This window comes from Muntiacus reevesi, chromosome 14, assembly GCF_963930625.1.
Source record: "Muntiacus reevesi chromosome 14, mMunRee1.1, whole genome shotgun sequence".
Taxonomy (NCBI): Eukaryota; Metazoa; Chordata; class Mammalia; order Artiodactyla; family Cervidae; genus Muntiacus; species Muntiacus reevesi.
Genome location: NC_089262.1, coordinates 9,631,941 through 9,653,472, shown reverse-complemented (window position 1 = coordinate 9,653,472; position 21,532 = coordinate 9,631,941). Strand labels below are relative to the sequence as shown.

The 21,532-nt window shown below is 42.8% G+C and overlaps 1 protein-coding gene across 2 annotated transcripts in view; it reads left to right on the top strand.

Annotated features, from left to right (window-relative positions):
• Window positions 1-21,532, top strand: part of CTNND2 (catenin delta 2) — a 1,077,052-nt gene that overhangs the window by 645,110 nt on the left and 410,410 nt on the right. The window contains exon 8 of one of the 2 annotated variants that reach the window (XM_065905365.1): window positions 10,966-11,160. In XM_065905365.1, coding sequence (XP_065761437.1) covers window positions 10,966-11,160 — 195 coding nt within the window. Of the gene's footprint in view, window positions 1-10,965; window positions 11,161-21,532 lie in introns of those variants that run through there. The other variant, XM_065905368.1, reaches the window with a different exon arrangement.

The following is a 21,532-nucleotide window of genomic DNA, read 5'->3' as shown; positions in this document are numbered from 1 at the left end:
CACACAGGCTTGATAGCCTTGATTTTCCCTGTTTGGCTTCCTGGATGGCGCCTGGGCCCACAGATGCTATGCTGTCGAAGAAGGGGAGTCTGTCCTAACCTGGAATGATGTCTGTATTTCCTGGCGTTTCTGGCTTCAACCTTCACTCTCCTTGAATGGACTGGCAGCATCTTAAAGAAGTCAGCCCTTCCCTAGGAGTTAAGTGTGCACACACACATATACACGCACGCTCACATTCATTCAGGTCATAAGCTCAGCTGGTTAGAAGCAGATCATGCTACAATCCCCTCTGTGGCTGAGTCAGTAGCTGGTTGACGTTGACATTGTCCCAGACAGGCCCTTCACCTTGACAGTCTTCTAGTAGATGTAGTATTTGTTTTGCACTGGAAGAGTGAATACCAATTTCTGTACTAAGAAGGTACCTGTAACATCACTATTGTACCATAGCAATTGGTGATTTAATAACCATTTCTAAAGTAACAGACGAAAGGTGGGTGGAGAATTATAACTATACGTAGGTCTCATCAATCATGCATTTATTAGGGAATTAATGTTTTAATATAACCAGTATTCAAATAGTAATTACTCATATATAGTTCAGTGGCTAATTGGATTCTAAAACACACTCATATGCATACACATATTATTAAAAGCTTTTAACCAGAAAAGAATCAAGGAAGAACATTAGTCCTTGGAACTATTTATTACACAGAATAATTCCTCTCCTCTCAAACTTTTTTTGTATGTCAAGTATTATGCTGATTAAAATAATAAAACTTTAATAAAGAAATATACAGAAATTATACAATGTAAATATAGAAAATGACTAATCTTTGAAACAGTTTATTTGCCTGTTCCCCCCACCCCAAATTGTATTGTGAGTTAATGATGCCTACTTCTTCTTGAATTATCACTAAGGCCATTTGGTGGGTATTAGAGGAACATAGAAAGCAGTACAAAAATGATACAAGGAAAATATTTGAAGTTTGTGTTTTTGCAAATATCTAATTTTGAAAAGGATTAGGAAATGGCAGCCTGCTCCAGTATTCTTGCCTGGAAAATTCCATGGATGGAGGATCCTGGTGGACTACATACAATCCATGAGGTTGCAAAGAGTTGGGCATGACTGAGGATGCACACACGTAATTTTGAAAAGGAATTTGTGCCTCTGTCTATGATATACCTAATACAATCTGAGGAAAAGTCTTCTGTTTAAGATGCTGAGATGCAGAACATCTTAGTCCAGATATTTTTCAAAATATTTAAAGCGATTTATAAAGAAAATTGCATACCTGATCCTACTTTCATCTGATGCAACCCTTCTCCTTATCCATCCAATGAGAATTTCATCTGTGCCCTTTGGGCAAAAACCACATGCACAAAAGTGAAAACTGAGTGTTTGGCCTGTCTCCCTCCCCACAGCAGTCAGTAATGAGACAGTGGTAATGAAGTGTGAATGATGTGGAATCTGACATCTCTGCACCAACTCCCAGAGTTTGCTCAAACTCAATTCCATTGAGTCAGTGATGCCATCCAGCCATTTTATCCTGTGTCACCCCCTTCTCTGCCTGCCCTCAGTCTTTCCTAATATCAGGGTCTTTTATTGAAAAATGAGTCGGCTCTTCAGATCAGGTACCCAAAGTATAACGTTCACCAAAATTATGTAAACTTTTGTGTTTCTGATGGTGCTTATTAGCTGAGGGCATTTTTTTCTCCCCGGAGTTTAATGATAACAAATATCAAGCCAGACTTTTTGAGATGCTCAAAGTCCACTAGAACTAGTCCACTTTGAACTAGAATAACTCGTTCAAAGTCAGAAACTCTCACAGAGAGAAGGCATCCTGCCTACACAGCCCTTGCTACTTGGCCACGTCGCTTAGTGATGCCAGCATATCTGTAGGAACATACCTGGAAGTCAGAGCCCCCAGCAAGGAAAGAGGTGTAGTGGGGATTTGCAAGAGGAAGTCTCCTTTTTTCCAGGCTCTACACGTCTCTATAAAAGTCCTACTTTGCCCTTTGAAGATGTGATTTTACTCATAAATAGAGATGCATGAACTGATTGCACAGTTTAAAAACACACACAACTGAATTCTTATTCTTATTTTGGGATTTTCTATATAGCATGATAAGCCGTCTTCTTCTGAAGACAGCTCTTTCTGAGAAATGAACGTGCTCAGCTCCGCTGTCTGGCCACACACTTCAAGTCAGCTTGCTGTGGTCCATTGATCGCTGTGTCACTTAGGTCCTTCTTTTTCTGATTCCATTTCTTTGCAAATGAGCATGTGAAACTGGCTCCCAAATGTGAAGGAAGCAAGTCAGTGGCAGCATGTCCTTCAGAACCTAATATTGATACTTCCACATGAAAACAGGCAACCATTTGTTTCTTTGAGAAAGCAAGTGAATTCATGTTGAATTAGAGAACCAGAAATTGTATAGTCTAGAAATTAAGAGAATGTGAATGGATCCCCATGAAAAGAGAATGAATTTGTTTCATTCTAGTCAGTAAAGTAATTGGCATTAGTGGTAGTGAATGATACTATTTGAAGAAATCCAGAAGTGTAAATGGAGGGTAGTAACATATTAGATACCGATTTCTGTCTTTGGGGTATATCTGCTCTCTGTGCATTGTCTGGGACAGAGAGGCTGTCAGGGTGATTTCTGCAGGAGAAAGGGGAGGCATGGTGAAAAGTGAAAGTGGACGTCGCTCAGTCCTGTCCAACTCTTTGCAATCCCATGGACTATACAGTCCATGGAATTCTCCAGGCCAGAACACTGGAGTGGGCAGCCTTTCCCTTCTCCAGGGGATCTTCCCAGCCCGGGGATTGAACCCAGGTCTCCCACATTGCAGGCGGGTTCTTTACCCTCTGAGTCACCAGGGAAGCCTGCTGGTGCCCATTAAATACACATGCTACTCCCGACTTGGGCTTTCCAGGGGTCTTAGTGTTATAGAGTCCACCTGCCAATGTGAGAGACACGGGATTGAGTCCTGGATTGGGAAGATCCTCTAGAGAAGGAAACGTCCACCTAGTACTCTCGCCTGGGAAAGCCATAAGCAGAGGAATGCGGTGGGCTGTAGTCCATGGGGGTCACAAAAGAATCAGACACCGCTTAGCGACCAAACAGCAAAAACTCCCCGCTCAGATGGACCGGGTTAGAATTTGGGGGTGCTGTGCTTAGGAATCAGCACTTTTAACAGTCTTGCAGATAATTCTGCAAGGAATAAATAAAGGTTTGAGAATTAATCATATCCCAAGGAATGGTAATTCAAATGCATAACTATATGTATGTATTTGAGCTGAATCTTTGTTGTGCAGCCTCATGAGCTTCTTACATGTGATCTCCTGTTGAATATTTCAAATTCTTTTGCTTAAAATATGGCTACTGTGACTGTGAAATTTTGAGTCAAAAAATATCTGTTCAGTTTTTATGATCATTTGTGGTATGAACTTGTAAAGAGTTCACATACTAACTGGCATTTCTTTTTAAAGACCATGTGGATTAAATGAATGATAAAAACCACTGCTGTAAATACTCTGAAGTGACACCTACAGAGAGCCTTTCCTCTCCCTACTGGTCCCCTCTGTCTGAGAAACACATGTGCTTCCCCCAGCATGGCTCCCTTATGAAGTTTTCTGCTGAAATGTGAGACCCTCAAAAAGAACGTTCATGGCTACCTTATCAAAACAGTATACCCTCTGATACTGACCACTCTCTTCAACCTACTTTATTTTCTTTCAGTACCTTCACCTCTAAATGTGATGGCTGACTTATTTTTGAGGCCAGGGACTTTCTCCTCTTAAGCATCATAGTGTCCAAAACTTCTAGAAGTCGCTCACTTGGTAAATAGGTGTTGAATCAGTGAATATATCCATCAATGTGGATTAGCTGGCACATGTGCACAGTCTATGTAAAATCTAGCAAATAGAAATTCATTTGCAAATCAGTCTAAAAATAAGTGTTTTCTGTTGCTGGTCAAATGGAGCAGACCCTGTTGAGTTCTCTGACCCAAGGAAAATGTGGGGTTGGAGGCATGAAACAGACAGTGGACTAACGACACTTTATCCTTTCAGCTTCGTAATTATTTTCCATGTCAAGAACTCCCTGCGAGTCGGTCGCTGGCTTCCTCCTGGATCAGCAGATGTTTGTTATCTTCCCTCTGCAGGTTTCATTTATGTCATAGCCCTTTTCTTAAAAGGATCCCACCTTCCCTTGGTCATGTCAGTGTTTCTTTCCATTTTGAACTTTCTTTCCTCCTTTACTCTTTGCTATTATCCATTCAAAAGCAACACTAATTTTTTTAAGGAAAAAAAAGCTGTAAGATTTCCATTTTGCAGTAATACGTCACAAAATTATCAAAATTTCTTTCGCTTATAATATTTCAAAGTTAAACCTCTTAAGTTGTTTTTGCTTATTTTGATAGTTTAAGTTATAGCGTTTGGTGGTTTTTTCAATCAAAAGATGTATTTTAACAAGATAACATAATTCCTTGACTCTAAGATTGAATGACGTGAGAGTACCTTTTTTTTTTTGGTAGCTTTATCAATTGCAGAGCCCTTCACACTGATTTCTCTCTCCTTGATCTTCCCACAATGCCATGTCGTACAAATGCAGGCATTATGATATGTATTTTTATGCTGGAGGAAACCAGAGCTCAGAGAGGTTCAGTGACTTTCCTTGATTTGCTCAGATGGTTAAACACAGTTCTGGAGTCCAGAGCATGTCTTCTTGTTTCAGTTTGTTTGGGAAAATCTGACAGAGTACAGAGCGATACAATGACTGCCCTAGATGCTCTTAGAGCTTAGTTCACGTTACTGGACGTTATTACATACCTGTGCTCCTGAGGCCTCCTTTTGTGTATAGAATTGGAAGGGGAGCCATACTTTGAAGTTTCTGTTCCCCCAAAACTGGATTCCCCTCGTGGTGCATGTTAGGCCAATAGACACAACCAAGCCAGAAGCTGGGAGAAGGAAGGGTTTATTTCTTGCAACAAGTAAGAAGAAGACAGCGATCTTTCCCGAAGCTCTGTCTGTCTGAACAGGAAAGTTTTAAGCTAAAGGTATACGCGTATTCATGAGAGGGCTCGAGCCAAGGAAAATCAGCGCAGAATTGTGTCAGCAGGTCCACAGAGTCCAAGCTTTAGTAGACTGGAGTGAGGAGGGTCAGCAGCACCCTTCCATTCTCTCCCTGCGTGGGGTTGGGTTTCTGCAGAACTCACAGGTATATTGCCGTCTGTAGCCTTTGAGGAGCCAGTACCCTCCCCCAAGGCTGCACCATTGTTTCTCGAATGCCCCTCCGTTGTTTCTCTCTTCCCCCCCCTTAAGGTCATTAGTTACTGAGACCTGTTCAAAGGCCAGCATTGCCGCCAGGCTTGCATCACAGAATGGCTCAGGCCAAAATGTGTTCTTTTGTGTCAAGAAAGTCATTCCTGACTGTCCTTCTCCAGGGACCCTCTACCTGCTTACATTTCTGTGTAGGAGCTGCTCATGTCAGTGGTGGTGCTGGAGTGAGGGTGCCTACGGAGCAGCAGGGGACATCCTGAGTCTAGTTTCCCTCCACTCTCCAGGGGTCCGTTCTGTCCACCCCTTTGAGCCCCTGGAGCCCACTTTGTTGTTCAGTTGCTAAGTCGAATCAGAGTCTCTGCGACCCCATGGATTGCAGCACGCCCTGTCCTTCCCTGTCTCCTGGAGTTAGCTCAGACTCATGGCCATTGAGTCAGTGATGTCATTGAACCACGTCACCTTCTCTCACCTCCTTCTCCTCCTACCCTCAATCTTTCCCAGTGTTTGAGTCTTTTCTAATGAGTTGGTTCTTTGGGTCAGGTGGCCAAAGTATTGAGGCTTCAACTTCGGCATCAGTCCTGCCAATGAATATTCAGAGTTGATTTCATTTAGGATTGACTGGTTTCATCTCCTTACTGTCCAAGAGACTCTCAAGAGTTTTCTCCAGCACCTTGATTTGAGAGCATCAATTCTTCAGCATCCATCCATCTATTACCCGGCTCAAGTTCCTGTGTCTGATGCACAGTTAGACCAAGCAAACCCAAATTTGAGCATTTGGAGTAGAGAAAGACTTATTGCAAGGCCAACAAGAATTAGTGCCTCATATTCAAAATAATCCAAGCTCCCTGAAGGATTTCTTAGCAAAGCATTTTTAAAAACCAGGTGAGAAAGATGGGGTCACAGGATATGTGGTCAGTTCAAGAACAGTTCTCTGATAGATAACAGTGCCCATAGGTCTGGGGGCTCATGGTCATCATAGTTAATTTTCTCCACTTAGCATCTGTAAAACAACTCAGGCAGTATGCATCCGATACTGTTATCTTGGCATTTGAGAGAGGAACTACAGCAGAGGACATGTGGGGTGGGGCCTGTCCCAGGAAGACCCCATGCGGTCCTGCTTGGTTACATGTCTCTGCCACAGAACTAAACCTTTCCGCTCGCCTCCCATCACCAGCCCCACCGCCAGGTGGCCAGGAGTGACCTGATTTAAGCCATCTGAGCATCCTTCAAGTCCTCGCCAGCAACAGTGAGCTGGTGACTGAGGTCCTAGGACAGATGGTGGCTCTTGTGCAGCAACTGTCTCAAGCCTGGTCCTGCATCAGTGTGAGGAATTCTTTCCAGTCTTCCAGGGCTCCTGGACCTGCAGGAGGGCCTGACCTCCACAGAGCTTTACAATACCCTTCAGCCCTCGTGGATCACAACCTCTGTTAGCCTGCATGCGGATCGTTGATGCTTCAGGTGTGAGTCTTCAAACCCACTAATTTCAGAAACATATCATATATGAAAATTGCCAGGGCCGGGGCTCTCTAGGCCCAAGCTTTGTCTTGTGAAGAGGCGACGTCGGACTAGTAAAAGCATATGAGAGCACTGGTGGATTGACGTTGGATGCTGTAAGGGTTTGTGGCAGAAATTAGTCATTAGGTGCCTTCTGGACACTCAGGTGTTACACCTGTATGACCTGCGTCTGCAATGGCCGGGGACCAGTTGATGCAGTTGGTCTGGTCTGTGGGATCTGCTTTCTCTTTTCTCTTTGGCACATCTGTGTTTCCGCTGCCCTTTGCCACACTGCAGTTCTGAGCCCTCAGCTTGTTCAAGGCAAGGCTCTCAGACCTGTTCTCCACCACCACAATTGGCCTTGACATCTGTGACATTTTAACAAAGTCAGAGTTTCTCTAACATTTCCCTTGTGATGGCAACGTTGCTCCAGTTTCTGGCAAAGACGAAAATGCTTACTAGTAGTGTTTGGAGTCCAGTGTTACAATGAGGACTCACTGTCAAGTAGGTCATAATGATAAAAGAAAATTACTACTAACGAAAAGTGTATTGTCTTTGAATCAGCAAATATACATACCATCTCATGTAATTTTGTGGGCTTCCCTGGGGGCTCAGTGGCAAGCAAGCCACCTGCCAGTGCAGGAGATACAAGAGACGCAGGTTCAATCCCTGCCTCGGGAAGATCCCCTGGAGAAGGAAATAGCAACCCACTCCAGAATTCTTGCCTGGGGAGTCCCATGGACAAAGGAGCCTGATGGCCTACAGCCAGTGCATGGGGTCCCAAAGAACTGAACCTGACGTAGAGACTAAAACAGCAGTGTGAAATTTTGGAGCATAGTCCCAGAACAGGCGGTGTGAGAATTTTTGTTTTTCTTTTTTTTTGAAATTGCCTCCAAATAAAATAAGCCTGATTTTTGTTTGTTTTATTCTTTTGAAGATATTCATTTACTTATTTGGCTGCTCTGGGTCTTAGTTATAATGTGGAAGATCATTAGTTGGGGCATGTGAAATCTGCTTCCCTGACCAGGGATCTAACCCAGGCCTCTTGCATTGGGAGCTCAGAGTCTTAGCCACTGGATCACCAGAAAAATCCCAAATATGCCTTGGTAGTAGGGAGCTGATATGTTCTTTTTTGAGCAAGAGTGGTGAAAGTCATGAAATCTAGAAGTTGTAGCCTTTAATTCCTTGTCCCTCTTTTCTCCTACTTCTATCTCTCGTGCCAGTAACTGTGCCTGCCCACCCATGAGGCGCTAAAACCTGATTACAGTGGATAAAAGGAGTGTAAACAATGCTGAGTTTAAAATGCCTCATTTCAGCGCTGTGCACAGTGCTTAAATATGCAAAGGTATTTTGCACAAATGTCTCCACAGGGAAACACCGTGAACTTCCAGTTCTATCAAGAACATGCTAATAAAAAAAGAAAGTACAGTATGCTATTCAAATATTTAATAATTTTACTATTGCATTTTTCATAGTACCAGCACGTAGTAAGAGAGTAAACACTTCTTAATGCCCATTTATCAGAAGAGGTTTTTTGTATGTACCCTCAGCTCATGTCACAACTTAAAAGATCAGCAGGTCCTTTTACTGTTCATCATTGGCTATTTTTAACTGCTTAGAATCAAGGAATGGTGATAAAGTTAAAACTCTAAATCTACGATGAATAACTTTTATTTAACTATACCACATTTGGATATAATGACTGCTTCCTAGTTTTTTTTACACTTGTAAGTCCTTGGCAATACTATCAAAACCTTCAGAAGTAGAAGAACTGACAGCAGGAACTCAAGGCGTATCATACTTAAATATATTCCTGGAAAATACCAGCATGAGATAATATTCACTGTGATGTTGGCATTTGATAAATCAGATGCAATGAACCTAATTATGCAAAACAGTTATTTTGAATCTATCACTCATTGGAACGCTGTCTAAACCAGAATTTATTTAATTACTAGCAAAAGGAAAGGTAAGAACTTGCCAACTTTATTCCCTTCCCTTGCCTCAAAACATTCAGTGATTGTTACCAAGATTGAATTCATAGAAGCCCCAACCTTGCCCCAGTCCTTTGGAATCCCTCTGTTTTCTGTTGATTTAATTGTAAAGCAGCCTATGTGAAACACACCAGCAAAACGTTTGTTGGCAGTTTCAAAACTTTTGAATGTCTTTATCCTCAAATAGACTAGACAAGAATATTAAAATCTTGGGGGTTTGATCCTGAAGAAGCAGCCAATCATTGCACATTGAAGATGTTGGCTTTTTTTTCTTCCCAATTATTTTTATTAGTTGGAGGCTAATTACTTTACAATATTGTAGTGGTTTTTGCCATACATTGACATGAATCAGCATGGATTTACACGTATTCCCCATCCCGATCCCCCCTCCCACCTCCCTCCCCATCCCATCCCTCTGGGTCTTCCCAGTGCACCAGCCCTAGCACTGGCCTCCATGCATCCAACCTGGACTGGCGATCTGTTTCACCCTTGATAATATACATGTTTCGATGCTGTTCTCTCAGATCATCCCACCCTTGCCTTCTCCCACAGAGTTCAAAAGTCTGTCTGTACATCTGTGTCTCTTTTTCTGTTTTGTATATAGGGTTATCGTTACCTTCTTTCTGAATTCCATATATATGCGTTAGTATACTGTATTGGTGTTTTTCTTTCTGTCTTACTTCACTCTGTATAATGGGCTCCAGTTTCATCCATCTCATTAGAACTGATTCAAATGTATTCTTTTTAATGGCTGAGTAATATTCCATGGTGTGTATGTAACACAGCTTCCTTATCCATTCGTCTGCTGATGGGCATCTAGGTTGCGTCCATGTCCTGGCTATTATAAACAGTGCTAGGATGAACATTGGGGTGTCTCTTTTAGATCTGGTTTTCTCGAAGATGTTGGCTTTCAAGTGTCCAGCAGTGAAGGCGGTGGACCGGCAGGACAGAGAGGGAGAGCTTCCCACAAACACCATTAAAATCAAGAAATTGCAACTCCCTCTTCCTTTAAGCTGAAATGGAGGGTTCCCAGTTGGGACTGTTCAAAGGCAGCTGACAGTTAAATCCAAGTGTACCTGGCAGACTACTAGCTTTGGAGATTTATCTGAAGGGTCTTGCTAAAATCATCTGTGGCCTCACTTGGGTTTGTGTGGTTCTGTCCTCACCATCTCTGGGTAGCCATCTCTCCTTGGTGCCCCGTCAGTGTCCCTAGATGTCCTCCACTCCATCTGTGCCCACGGAGATGATTCCCCTGGCATTCCCCTGGCATGTCTGCTCGTGGGATTCTGGCCATCCCTCCGATGAAATATTCGCTCTCAATCAACATCTTCTTGTGTGTCAGCTCAAGCTCTTAGCCCTCCTAAGACTCTGCTCCTCTTGTGCAGACTCCTGGTCCACAGCACTGCTTCAAAGCCAGAGCCCTTCCCACACAATACAAAAAACACTAAACCAAAAAAAAAAAAAGGTACAAAGACACAAATTAGGATTTACAGTAATGTGTAACCTCAATTCAGCAATGAAGCCAGTTTGTGGCAACCATTTGAACCATTTCAGAGGAAGGTAGAGTAGATGCAGATCTTTCCATTTGGAGGGTAAGAGTAAAGGAAATATCACTTAAAAACCTTTTTTTTTTTCTTTAAAATCTGCCTCTCTCAGGGATTTAGGCTGTTATAAGACTGAACATTTTGGTTCACTCATTGTCCAGAGAAAAACCACTGATGAGGATGAGTTTCTGGTCCACTTTTTGGAACAGCATCAAGATGGCTTGCCTCCGTGGCTTATTCACCTGCTCATACTTTGAATAAGAAAGGCTACCGTAAAATTTCAGGTGCAAGAACTGTGGACTAATAAGAGCTTTTTAGGGGTGACTTCAGTCTGCCTGACTTCTTCAGTGAGGAAACCTGCTCCGGTTGTTAGGCTGAGAAAAATGTGTTCCGCTGGCCCTGTTCAACATGGATTTATCTCAGGATCATTATCACCCATATTCAGAGATCAGGCTCGGGAGCAAAGCGAGGTGGCTGGGTGATGCCGATAAGCTGACGAGCTTGAACTCTTGCTACTGTTGTGCGCCGTTCATTGGATTTTCTGCAGATTTCAACGTTTCTGTCCCCCTCCCCAAATTTGAAGATGTCCTGGATAAACCAAGTTCCGTCTGAACGCTGGGCGGGTCTGACCGTCTCCTTCTTCCCTCCTTGCAGCTGGGTCCCGGGCCTCGTATAGCAGCCAGCACGGCCACCTGGGCCCCGAGCTGCGGGCCCTGCAGTCCCCGGAGCACCACATCGACCCCATCTATGAAGACCGCGTCTATCAGAAGCCCCCCATGAGGAGTCTCAGCCAGAGCCAGGGGGACCCTCTGCCGCCAGCACACACGGGCACCTACCGCACAAGCACAGGTGTGTATTCAGGACCCCCGGGGGCTGTCCACACCAGGGGGACCCCTCCACAGAGGGGTGGTCTGTCCACAGTAGGGTGGCTTGTCTGCAGAGGCGGTGGCCTGCCCCAGAGGGGGGCTGTCCACACCAGGGGGACCCCTCCATAGCGGGGTGGTCTGTCCACGGCAGAGTGGCCTGTCTGCAAAGGCGGTGGTCTGTCCCAGAGGGGGGCTGTCCACACCAGGGGGACCCCTCCACAGGGGGGTAGTCTGTCTGTAGTGGTGTGGCCCTCCCACAGATGGGTGGGTCTGCTTGGAAGCTTAAATAACACTCCCTCGTGAAAGGTGTGTGTGTGTGTGCATGTGTGCATGCATGCATGTGTGTGCACGTGTGTGCATGCATGCGTGTGTGTGTGTGTGTGTGTGTGCACATGTGTGTGTGTACACGTGTGTGTTGGTATCCTTTCTCCTCAGGAGCATTATGAAATGACCTGCTTTTCTCAGTAATATTTCTGATGATGATAAAAAATCAAATATGACTCCAGTTGAGCTCCCTGAGTAGATTGTAAATGAAAGAAGTCTGGAGGGGGGTTGGGGGTTAGCATAATTTGTTACACAGGCAAATCGAAAGAAGTAGTACTAAAATTTTTGTAAATCATTATTAATGTATTTAATGAGCATAATTGCTTTAAGAAAACACACAACATATAAAGACATATGTACTTACCTAAGGCTGGTAAGTGTATTTTTAATGGTACAGTATGCCTGTTTTGGGGATTCCCTGCTGGCTCAGATGGTAAAGAATCTGCCTGCAATTCAGGAGACCTGGATTTGATCCCTGGGTTGGGAAGATCCCTTGGAGAAGGGAATGGCTACCCACTCCAGTATTCTTGCCTGGGAAACCCATGGACAGAGAAGCCTGGAGGGCTACAGTCCATGGAATTGCAGTTGAAGACCATTAAGTTAGTAACACTTTTCTACATCTTTGGCAACCTTGGGAGGAAAAAAACATGTTTACTAAAAATGTAGCATATTTGGTAAGGCCAACTGAGAATTTACTTCATACACACTATTAGGCTGAATCATAGGAAATTATAATTTAGCGGTTGGTCACTGGCACTTTCATATATGGTTCAACTCTCTAGCTCTCCTGGATTAAATATATATTTTGAATTGAACACAACCACAGGCCACGTGAAGAAGGACAAGTGTTTTCCAGAAAATGAAGCTGTTTGCAAAATAACTAGTTAAAGGTCACGATTAAATTGTTGGAGAACACTTAGCTTAACTATAAAATCAATATAATTAAGAAGATACAGAGAATTGAACTTGGTCTAAAGCCTCCCGTGGCTGAGTAAACTTAGAGAATATTATGGTGCTGGTTGTAGACACTAGAGCTGCCTGCATTTCTAATCATACATGTTATCCCAGTCAGGGGCCAGGATATGGGGATGCTGAAGCTGTGGTCCAGGACTTGGCACCAGGTTCTGCATCTTCAGACTGTTGTAACTTCCAGTTCCCAAGAAGTAGATCATAGGAATTCTGTTAAACTGCATTATGACACTAAATTATATGTTTTGAAATCCAGGCAAGCTAAGTTGCTTTTATAACTGATTATTGATATTTGCATTTCAATATTTCACTCTATCACAGGAAGAAAGGTACAAAATACTCCTTTATTTTACTCTTGATGTTGTAAATACCATCCAGTGTTAATAATACATATCTTGGTTTAGACAGAAAGAATACCCATTTATTCTTCTGTCAGAGTTTCTCTTACCTTCAGCCTGCTTAATTTGCTTCAGTCTGGGGCTGGACTATTTTTGTATTTAGTTGTTGCATATTATTAGCTAAGGTAATTTTATAAAAGATGATGATAACCATCTCAGTGACATTCAATATCTAATTTGAAGAAAAACTGACAACAAAAGGTATTATGTTGGTTCCCTGTTCCATATTCATATACTTTTAGAATTAGCTCTTGTTGATAAACTTCTGGGGGCTTAATGAAAAATCAACTGCAAGAGGAAAAAGTATTTTATTTTATTCATCAATGCCAAGTTAGAGACAAGGGAAAGATGCTCACACTTTTAAAGAAACAATGACAACAGCAAAACTAGTGTTTTCTCTAAGCCGGGGTTTGGCAAACTGTGGCTTATGGTCTAAATCCATCTGGTCGCCTGCTTTAGTAGTGCTTCTGGGTTAAAAGTGATCATCACCTTTTAAAATGATTTGCCAACAAAAGATGGATAATATTTTGTGATGTGTAAGAATCCTATGAAATCCAAATTTCTGAGTCCATAAATAGCCACACCCAATTGTTTTCAGATCATCTGTAGTTGCTGTCACCGCTGTGACAGAGATCATATGGTCGGTCAAAGCTGTGCATGCTCACTTTCCGACCCTTTACAGGAAGAGTTTGCTGCCTCCTGGCCTCCGTCGTCAGAGGAGAACCAGGCTGAATGAATGAGCTAGTGATTTTTCTCCTGTCTCTCCTCTGAAAGAAGGCAGAAGTGTCTGAGTGCTTCAGACGGGAGAATCTGTTTGCCCGGCCTTTTCCCTGTAACAGTGATCTCTTGCTCCGGCTGAGATCTGCTGAGGTGTGACATCCAGATGTCCAAGACACCATTCCTGCCCACATCTTTGAACTTGAGGCACTTTTGAGGAACTGTGCTGTTTTGCCCAAGGCTACAGAAATTGCCAGAAGTGCCGGGGTGGTCTCTTGAGGATAGGTGGGGGGACGTCACTGCTCTAGCTCCTGGGCGTAAAACCACAAGCTCTCTCTCCTTCCCACTGGCTCAGATTACTCCTCCTTCCTACACTGAATTCATCACAAGCCCTTTCCCTTCCCCGGCTTACCATGCAACTCCAGGGACTGTCTCTATCAGAACCCACATGGTTGAGAAAATGCCTTTAGTCCAGGTATATGCCTCTCCCTTGGTTTCCCCAGGTGGCCATGGTGGTAAAGAATCTGCCTCCCAATGCAGGAGATGTCAGAGATGTGGGTTCCATCCCTGGGTCAGGAATATCCTCTGGAGGAGGACATGGCAACCCACTCCAGTATTCTTGCCTGGAGAATCCCATGGACAGAGGAGCCTGGTGGGCTACAGTCTGTGGGGTCCCAAAGAGTCAGACATGACTGAAGCACACAGCATGCACATATCTGTCCCTTATGAATTACCTATGTATTATACAATATTATTAAATTATGACTAGTAAATTCAGGATTAAACTTTAATAAAGAAACACTTTAAGATTGCTTTCCCATATTCAGAGGGTCATTTTTTCCCATCCCTTGTGTTATATGCACCCCACTGTTAGTGCCGCCACTGGTGCAGACCTTTAGGAAGCGTCCAGAGCCAGAGCAAATACCCTAATTCCTTATGAGAAGAGGACATGGTCTTAGGAGGCCTGTTAGACGTGAAGTGTTCAGGGGCTGCGGACTTTGGACCCAGGCTGGTTGCCAAGATGCCTCTCCAGTCTTACCTCTCTGCCATTAAGTAAGGCCACTGGCTGGGGGTCCTTCAGTTCCATCTGTAGATCATTTCCAGAGATACTTTGAGGAGAGTGGGGCAGGGGAATTGAAGGCCAGTTGCCAGTCTTCAAGGAGTCACCGCTCAGGAATGAAGTCAAGGGTACTGTCCTAAACAATTCTATAGCATTGAATTGCTATAGAAAAACCATAACATCAAGTAGGTGAGACAGGATGACAAAAGCACAGACCTGTTGCCACGCTCAGGGATGGCTCTAAATGCTTTGAATATATTTACTAATCTTTAGAACTGGCCTGTGCAGGAGGTGGTATTATGATGATCACTTTGTAGATCAGAATACTGAGACATAGAGACATTGAGTGATCTGCCTGAGGTCACACAGGTTGTAGAGAGCCAGTCTTTAAAACCCTCTCACCCAGGCAGTCTTGCCCTGGAACCTGGGCTCTTAGCAGTCATTTCGATTGACCTTGCATTTATAAAGGACTTCATTCAAAAACTAAATAAGTATATACCCACTTTCATCTAGAGAGCCTCATGGTCTCCTATAGTCTTATCAGTCAGTATCCGTTGAAGACAAACCATGTACTTGATGGGCTCCAGACCCAAAGAAGCTTAAACTGACCTCTAGTCCTCACACGTGTTCAGTTTAGTTTCAGAAAAGGACATTCAATGTGAAAAAATGAACTGGGAAAAGAAGATAGTATGTTAAAGGCTAAATGAACATTCCAGACAAAACTGAAGACAAAGTATTAATAGCAGCACAAAACAACACGTATTCTCGTTTTTTTCCTGGAAAACCTATAACTTAGGATTGTACTGTGACCCCTCGCTCCGCCCAGTGTGTCTTTCTGCTGCTTTCTGGGCAGGGCGTGGGGCTGTGGGACAGTGTCCATCCTTGGTCCTCAGTGCTGCAGCTCTGCATCTATCTGGCATTATCTTCTGTGGCTTCTCTTCCTTCCATGTCCTGCTCAACCCTGTGCTGACTGAGCCTGGGCCTCCATCACTCCAGACACCACTAGGGCCATCCTGAGTTATAGATTGTGCTAGAACTGAGAGATACCCTGAGATGACTATACAGAGAAGAGCAGGAAACAGCTGTAGTCCTTGAAGATGAGCCAGGTTAAAGCTTCCTGAATCTCCCCACCGAAGGCGATTTCTCACTTAGCTTTTTCTCCTATACCCAACCTACAGCGTCTTTTTCCATCCCTCCTTCTTGGCTTCCATAGTTAGCCTCTCACCCCTGTTACTTTATTACGAAGATTAATTTCAATCCCAGAATTCAACTCAGACAAGGAGTACAGTCTGCCTTTGGGTGGTCAGAAAGGTCCCCCAGGCTTTCCTTAACCAAAGAACTGTTGTGGTTCAGTTAGCTCGGTGGTGTTTGACTCTCTGTGACCCCATGGACTGCAGCATGCCAGGCTTCCCTGTCCTTCACTGTATCCTGGAACTTGTTCAAACTCGTGTGCATTGAGTTGGTGATGCTACCCAGCCATCTTGCTCTCTGTTGTCCCCTTCTCCTGCCCTCGATCTTTCCCAGTATTAGGTCTTTTTCCAATAGTTGGTTCTTTGCATCAGGTGGCCAAAGTATTGGAGCTTCAGTTTCAGCATCAGTCCTTCCAGTGGATATTCAGGGTTGATTTCCTTTATCATTAACTGGTTTGATCTCCTTGCAGTCCAAGGGACTCTCAAGAGTTTTATCCAGAATAATAGTTCAAAAGAAACAGCTCTTCGGCCTTTAGCCTTTTCTTTGTCCAGCTCTCATATTCATACATGACTACTGGAAAAACCATAGTTTTAACTATAGGGACCTTTGTAGGCAAAGTCATGTCTCTACTTTTTAATATACTGTCTAGGTTTGTCATTGCTTTTCTTCCAAGGAACAAGGGTATTTTAATTTCATGGCTGCAGTCACCATCCACAGTGATTTTGGAGCCCAAGAAAATAAAGTCTGTCACTGTTTCCACTGTTTCCCCATCTATTTGCCATGAAGTGATGGGATTGAATTCCATGATCTTTGTTCTTTGAGTGTTGAGCTTTAAGCCAGCTTTCTCACTCTCCTCTTTCACTTCCATCAAGAGGCTCTTTAATTCCTCTTCTCTTTCTATGTAAAGGTGGTGTCATCTTCATGTCTGAGGTTATTGATATTTCTCCTGGCAATCTTGATTCAAGCTTGTGCTTCATCCAGCCTGGCATTTCTCATGGTGTACTCTGCATATAAGTTAAATAAGCAGGGTGACAGTATACAGCCTTGACGTACTCCTTTCCCAATTTGGAACCAGTCTGTTGTTCCATGTGCGGTTCTAACTGTTGCTTCTTGACCTGCATCCGGGTTTCTCAGGAGACAAGGAAAAGTGGTCTGGTATTCCCATTTCTTTAAGAATTGTTCACAGTTTATTGTTATCTACACTGTCAAAGGCTTTAGCATAGTCAGTGAAACAAAAGTAGATGTTTTTCTGAAATTCTCTTGCTTTTTCTATGATCCAATGGATGTTGGCAATTTTATCTCCAAAAAGTTACCTAACTTTGATGTTAGAGACTTATGTACATGCATTTGTATACATTTGTGTACATGTTGGAGGATCAGGACTGGCAGATCTCACTTCTTGCCTGTTTTCTGCTGCAGGCTGGTGGATGGTGATGCATACAGTAGGGTTCACAACTCACACACAAAGTCAACTGGATTCTATTCAGCCAAGCTGGCAGTCTGTGGGCCACGCTTAGGCCAGGGATTATGGCCTGAAGAATAACTCCTGCCCCTACCCCAGACCTCACTCTGACTCTTTGTGCTCAGGCACCCCAGCCGGTGCTGGACAATGTCGACAACAGCAACAAAGAGCACAACATGAGAGCTGTGAGTTAAGTTTTATTTGGGGCAAAATGAGGACTATAGCCTGGAAGACAGCATCTCAGAGAGCTCTGAGAAACTTCTCCAAAGAGGTATGGGGGAAAGTCAGTGTATGTGTGATTTTAGTGAAAGGGGAATACATGCAATCAGGCATACATTTTGCAGAAGGTTGCTGCTATTTGTGAAGAACAGATGTCAGCATTTATGATTTTGGTGCTTTTCTTGATGTGAAGAGATTGGGCTCGTAAAACCATTTCCTGAAAATAACTAGCTGAAGATTTGTTCTGCCAGTTCTGCCCCAAGCATAGTGCCTCATTCCAGATCTCCACCCTGAACTCCTCTCAGGGACATTGAAGGTCAGCAGTCGCAGCATCTTGTGATTTAATCCTTGTAGAGGCAGATGACAAGTACCGGTGTTTAGCTGGCAACAAAACCTGCAGACCTTTATGCACCACCCAGTCCCAGCAGGAGGGAACGGGCTCTGCGATGACCCGCCAGCCTCCCTGGGCTTGGATATGGTCTTTGTAGGGAGGCAGAGATAGCAGAGCAGTGACCCATATGCACCAGGATGGGATTGAGACAGGAAGCAGCATGGTGGCCCCAAAGCAGCAAAGTGACCCTAAAAAGGGTCACTGCCCGAATCAGCAGTGATTCCCACTCATCGGCGCCCCCAGAGGGGCCCTTCTCCCCAGACGCATCCCTCCTCTCTCCCTGCACAGGGAGGCTGGATCCTGTGGCTGCAGCTGAGAGACCAGGCCAGTGAGTGAAGAGTGGGATGGTGGAGCCAGTACCCCCACCTGCTCTTCTGGGACCATCCACCCAGTGTCTGAGGCCTCACTTCTCACAGTGAAAATTTGAAGAGGCATTCTTTTAACTAGAGTGTCTGTTTAAATAAAACATACCTTTTGTCTGGGATAAGGGCTTGTCCAAATCAGAGCTCATATAATAAAGGAGCAGAGCCAGACAAAGACTATGTGATACTCATGGATTTGTGTGTGGTGAAGTCTATCAGACTGAAACTAAATAACACAGATTTTTATTGCAAACTCAAACATTTCAGTGACTGTCAACGTAGGAGTCATTTGATTAACACAAATACTTGACTGTGACAACCCCCCATAACATCTTTCTGAACTAGCAAAAATAGCCAACATCTGCTGAGATGATAGTCCTGTGAATTTCCTCTTGGATAAATGTGATCCTGAGTGGGGAAAACAAGCTTTCTATGGTGCAAGTGTCAGCTTGTAATAAAGAATGAATTATCATAGGTACACTACAAGGAAAATCTGCTAAATATCCTGATGAGATTGACAAATATTACAATAAAAAAGGAAGAAGAATGTGATGGAAATATTTGCCTGGATGGCGAAAGCATTTTAAAATTTTAATTTTCTGCAGTAATAGCTATTACTTCACTAAGTTATAGAGGGATTATACATCTAGTTCACTTTCATAAAATTTTACTACTATTCTTCAATAAAATATAAATAACATTTTCAATTAAAATCATCATTTGAGTCCACGAAAGGTAGAATATTAACAGTTTATTATTTATTAAATGCTGTTACTTCAAATTATAAAAATGATTGCTTCCCATTAGAACAAGTCAGATTTGATCCTCTATAACCTCTTAGTTTAAATTTTTCCCTCTTTTAAGTCTAAAAAGTCAGGGGTACGTTATTACTCATTTGGAAATTTTTAATGAGTCTAATGATAAATATCATCTTAAAACCAAGGAGAGCTTCCAGATTCTTAGCTATATCAATTCACCAAAATGGTAGAAATACAAAGTCTAATTACAGCTTAAGGAGAACAGAGTGTTTGCTGGTAGATCGGTTGATAAAATTTAAAAACAGCAGCAACAACATTAGGAAGCCTGGTGGACTGCAGTCCACGGGGTCGCAAAAAGTCAGACACAACTGAGCAACTGAACAACAGCAACAAGCAACAACATCAATAATCATCAACACTAATAACGATCCCATTACCGCTAAAAACCCCCACAAACATAATGACATATCAAGTTAAAAAGAATTGTGTTAAGTTTACCCTTGGATATTTTTTCGTTGACCCTGGTGCTGGGAAAGATTCAAGGCAAGAGGAGAAGGGGGCGACAGAGGATGAGATGGTTAGATAGCATCACTGACTCGGTGGACATGAGTTTGAGCAAACTCTGAGAGATAGTGAAGGACAGGGGAGCCTGGCGTACTGCGATTCATGGGGTTGCAAAGAGCCAGACATGACTGAGCGACTGAATACAACATCTTTCCATTGAGCTTACTTCGGATCAAGCTGTGCAGAATGCAGAAATTTGGAAAGATATTTATGGTTCAGTTCTAGATGATAATACTATTGGGAATATAGTAGGTTAGGTAGTTTCCTCATTTCTGAAATGATAAAGTCATTATTATTTAAGTAATAACTTTACAAGTCTATAGGCTGGCACTTCCCTGGCAGTTGGTGGTTAAGACTGCACCTTCCAATGCAGGAGGTGTGGGTTCGATCCCTGATCAGGAAGCTAAGATCACACATGCCTCATGACCAAAAAAAACAAAACATAAAACAGAAGCAATATGGTAACAAATTCAATAAAGACTTTAGAAACATACCTCATCAAAAAAAAAAAAATCTAAAAAGAAAAAAATTGTAGGCCATGTTCTTGGGCCCATTGTCACCTCAGCCATCTTTATTTTCTAAACTTGCAGAAGGAATATTATTTAATTAGCTTGTTGTTTGCTTCCTTTGTATTTTATAGCATGTGTAAAAGTATTTAATGGTTTCATATTTCTATCTATATAAATATGCATGAAAGCAAAGATAAATAATACAAAACAATAAATAAATGTTTTTCTTTCTTCTGTTGAACCCTACTTTATATTCCATCCCCCAAGTTTCTTCAGGTGCCAGAGTCTTGTATTTTACTCTGTTCTTATTTTTCCTCTTTCAGTAAATAATGCATGTAACCACCTCCTCATCAAAATAGGATGTTTGATTTTTATTGAAAAAGATCTCTCTTCCCTTCTTTCAAGCAAACATAACACATAAAACGTCTGTTTGTTTGTTTTTTCTTTTCTCTCTACACACTAAACCTTTATTTGTGTAGCTCTACAGAAAACAGATAATTTCATGAACAGCATGAAATGGTGAAGTATCAAGTCAACTGCTAAAGAGGCTACTTTAAAGATCTCCCCAAAGAGACCAGAAGTGTGGAGTTTTAAGCGCTGATTGAGGGGAGAAGGGGTTGTTTGCAGAGCAGCTGAGATGAGAACGGAGTGTTTACAGAGCTGATAAAGCACCCTTCACCTCAAATGTTTGCCATAAGAAGGTTCAATTGAGTAGAGTAATCCCCTAAGGTGGGTGATTTGGTCAACGGAGTTCTAACTCAAATGACAGAAAACATACCAGGACGGAAATTAAACAAAATTTTGTATTAAAGAAAAAAGTCTGTTAATTGTGTGATCAGTATCAGTCTTCATCAGCCACACCACAGTCTCAACAGCCATGCCACAAAGGGAGAATTCAGTCTTTCTCTGTTGAAACCATTCTTTTACATCATGCTTAAAAAAACATAAGGCATTACATCATTGTTTTTCTGAGAGTTTGAGATCTGTTAGTTTCTCATGCATTTTCTTCTATATATGATCATATATGCTCAGTCGCTCAGTTGTGTCTGACCCTTTGCAACCCCATGGACTGTAGCTCACCCACCAGGCGGCTCTATCCATGGGATTTTTCCAGACAGGAATATTGGAGTGGGTTGCCATTTCCTCCTCCAGGGGATCTTCCCGACCCAGGGAACGAACCAGTGTCGCCTGCATCTCCTGCATTGACAGACGGATTCTTTACCCCTGAACCACCTGGGAAGACCCACATGATCATATAATCTACCCTTTAAAATAGTCTGTTTTTCTCCCCATTTGTATTGCTATTTTGCATTATTTTTCCTTGCATTGATCAGTCTTTAATTTATTTGAATTTTGCAACATCAATTTGAATTCTAATTTTATATTTTGAAATTCTCATTAGGTTCCCTATGTATTGTGACCTAAGAGGAG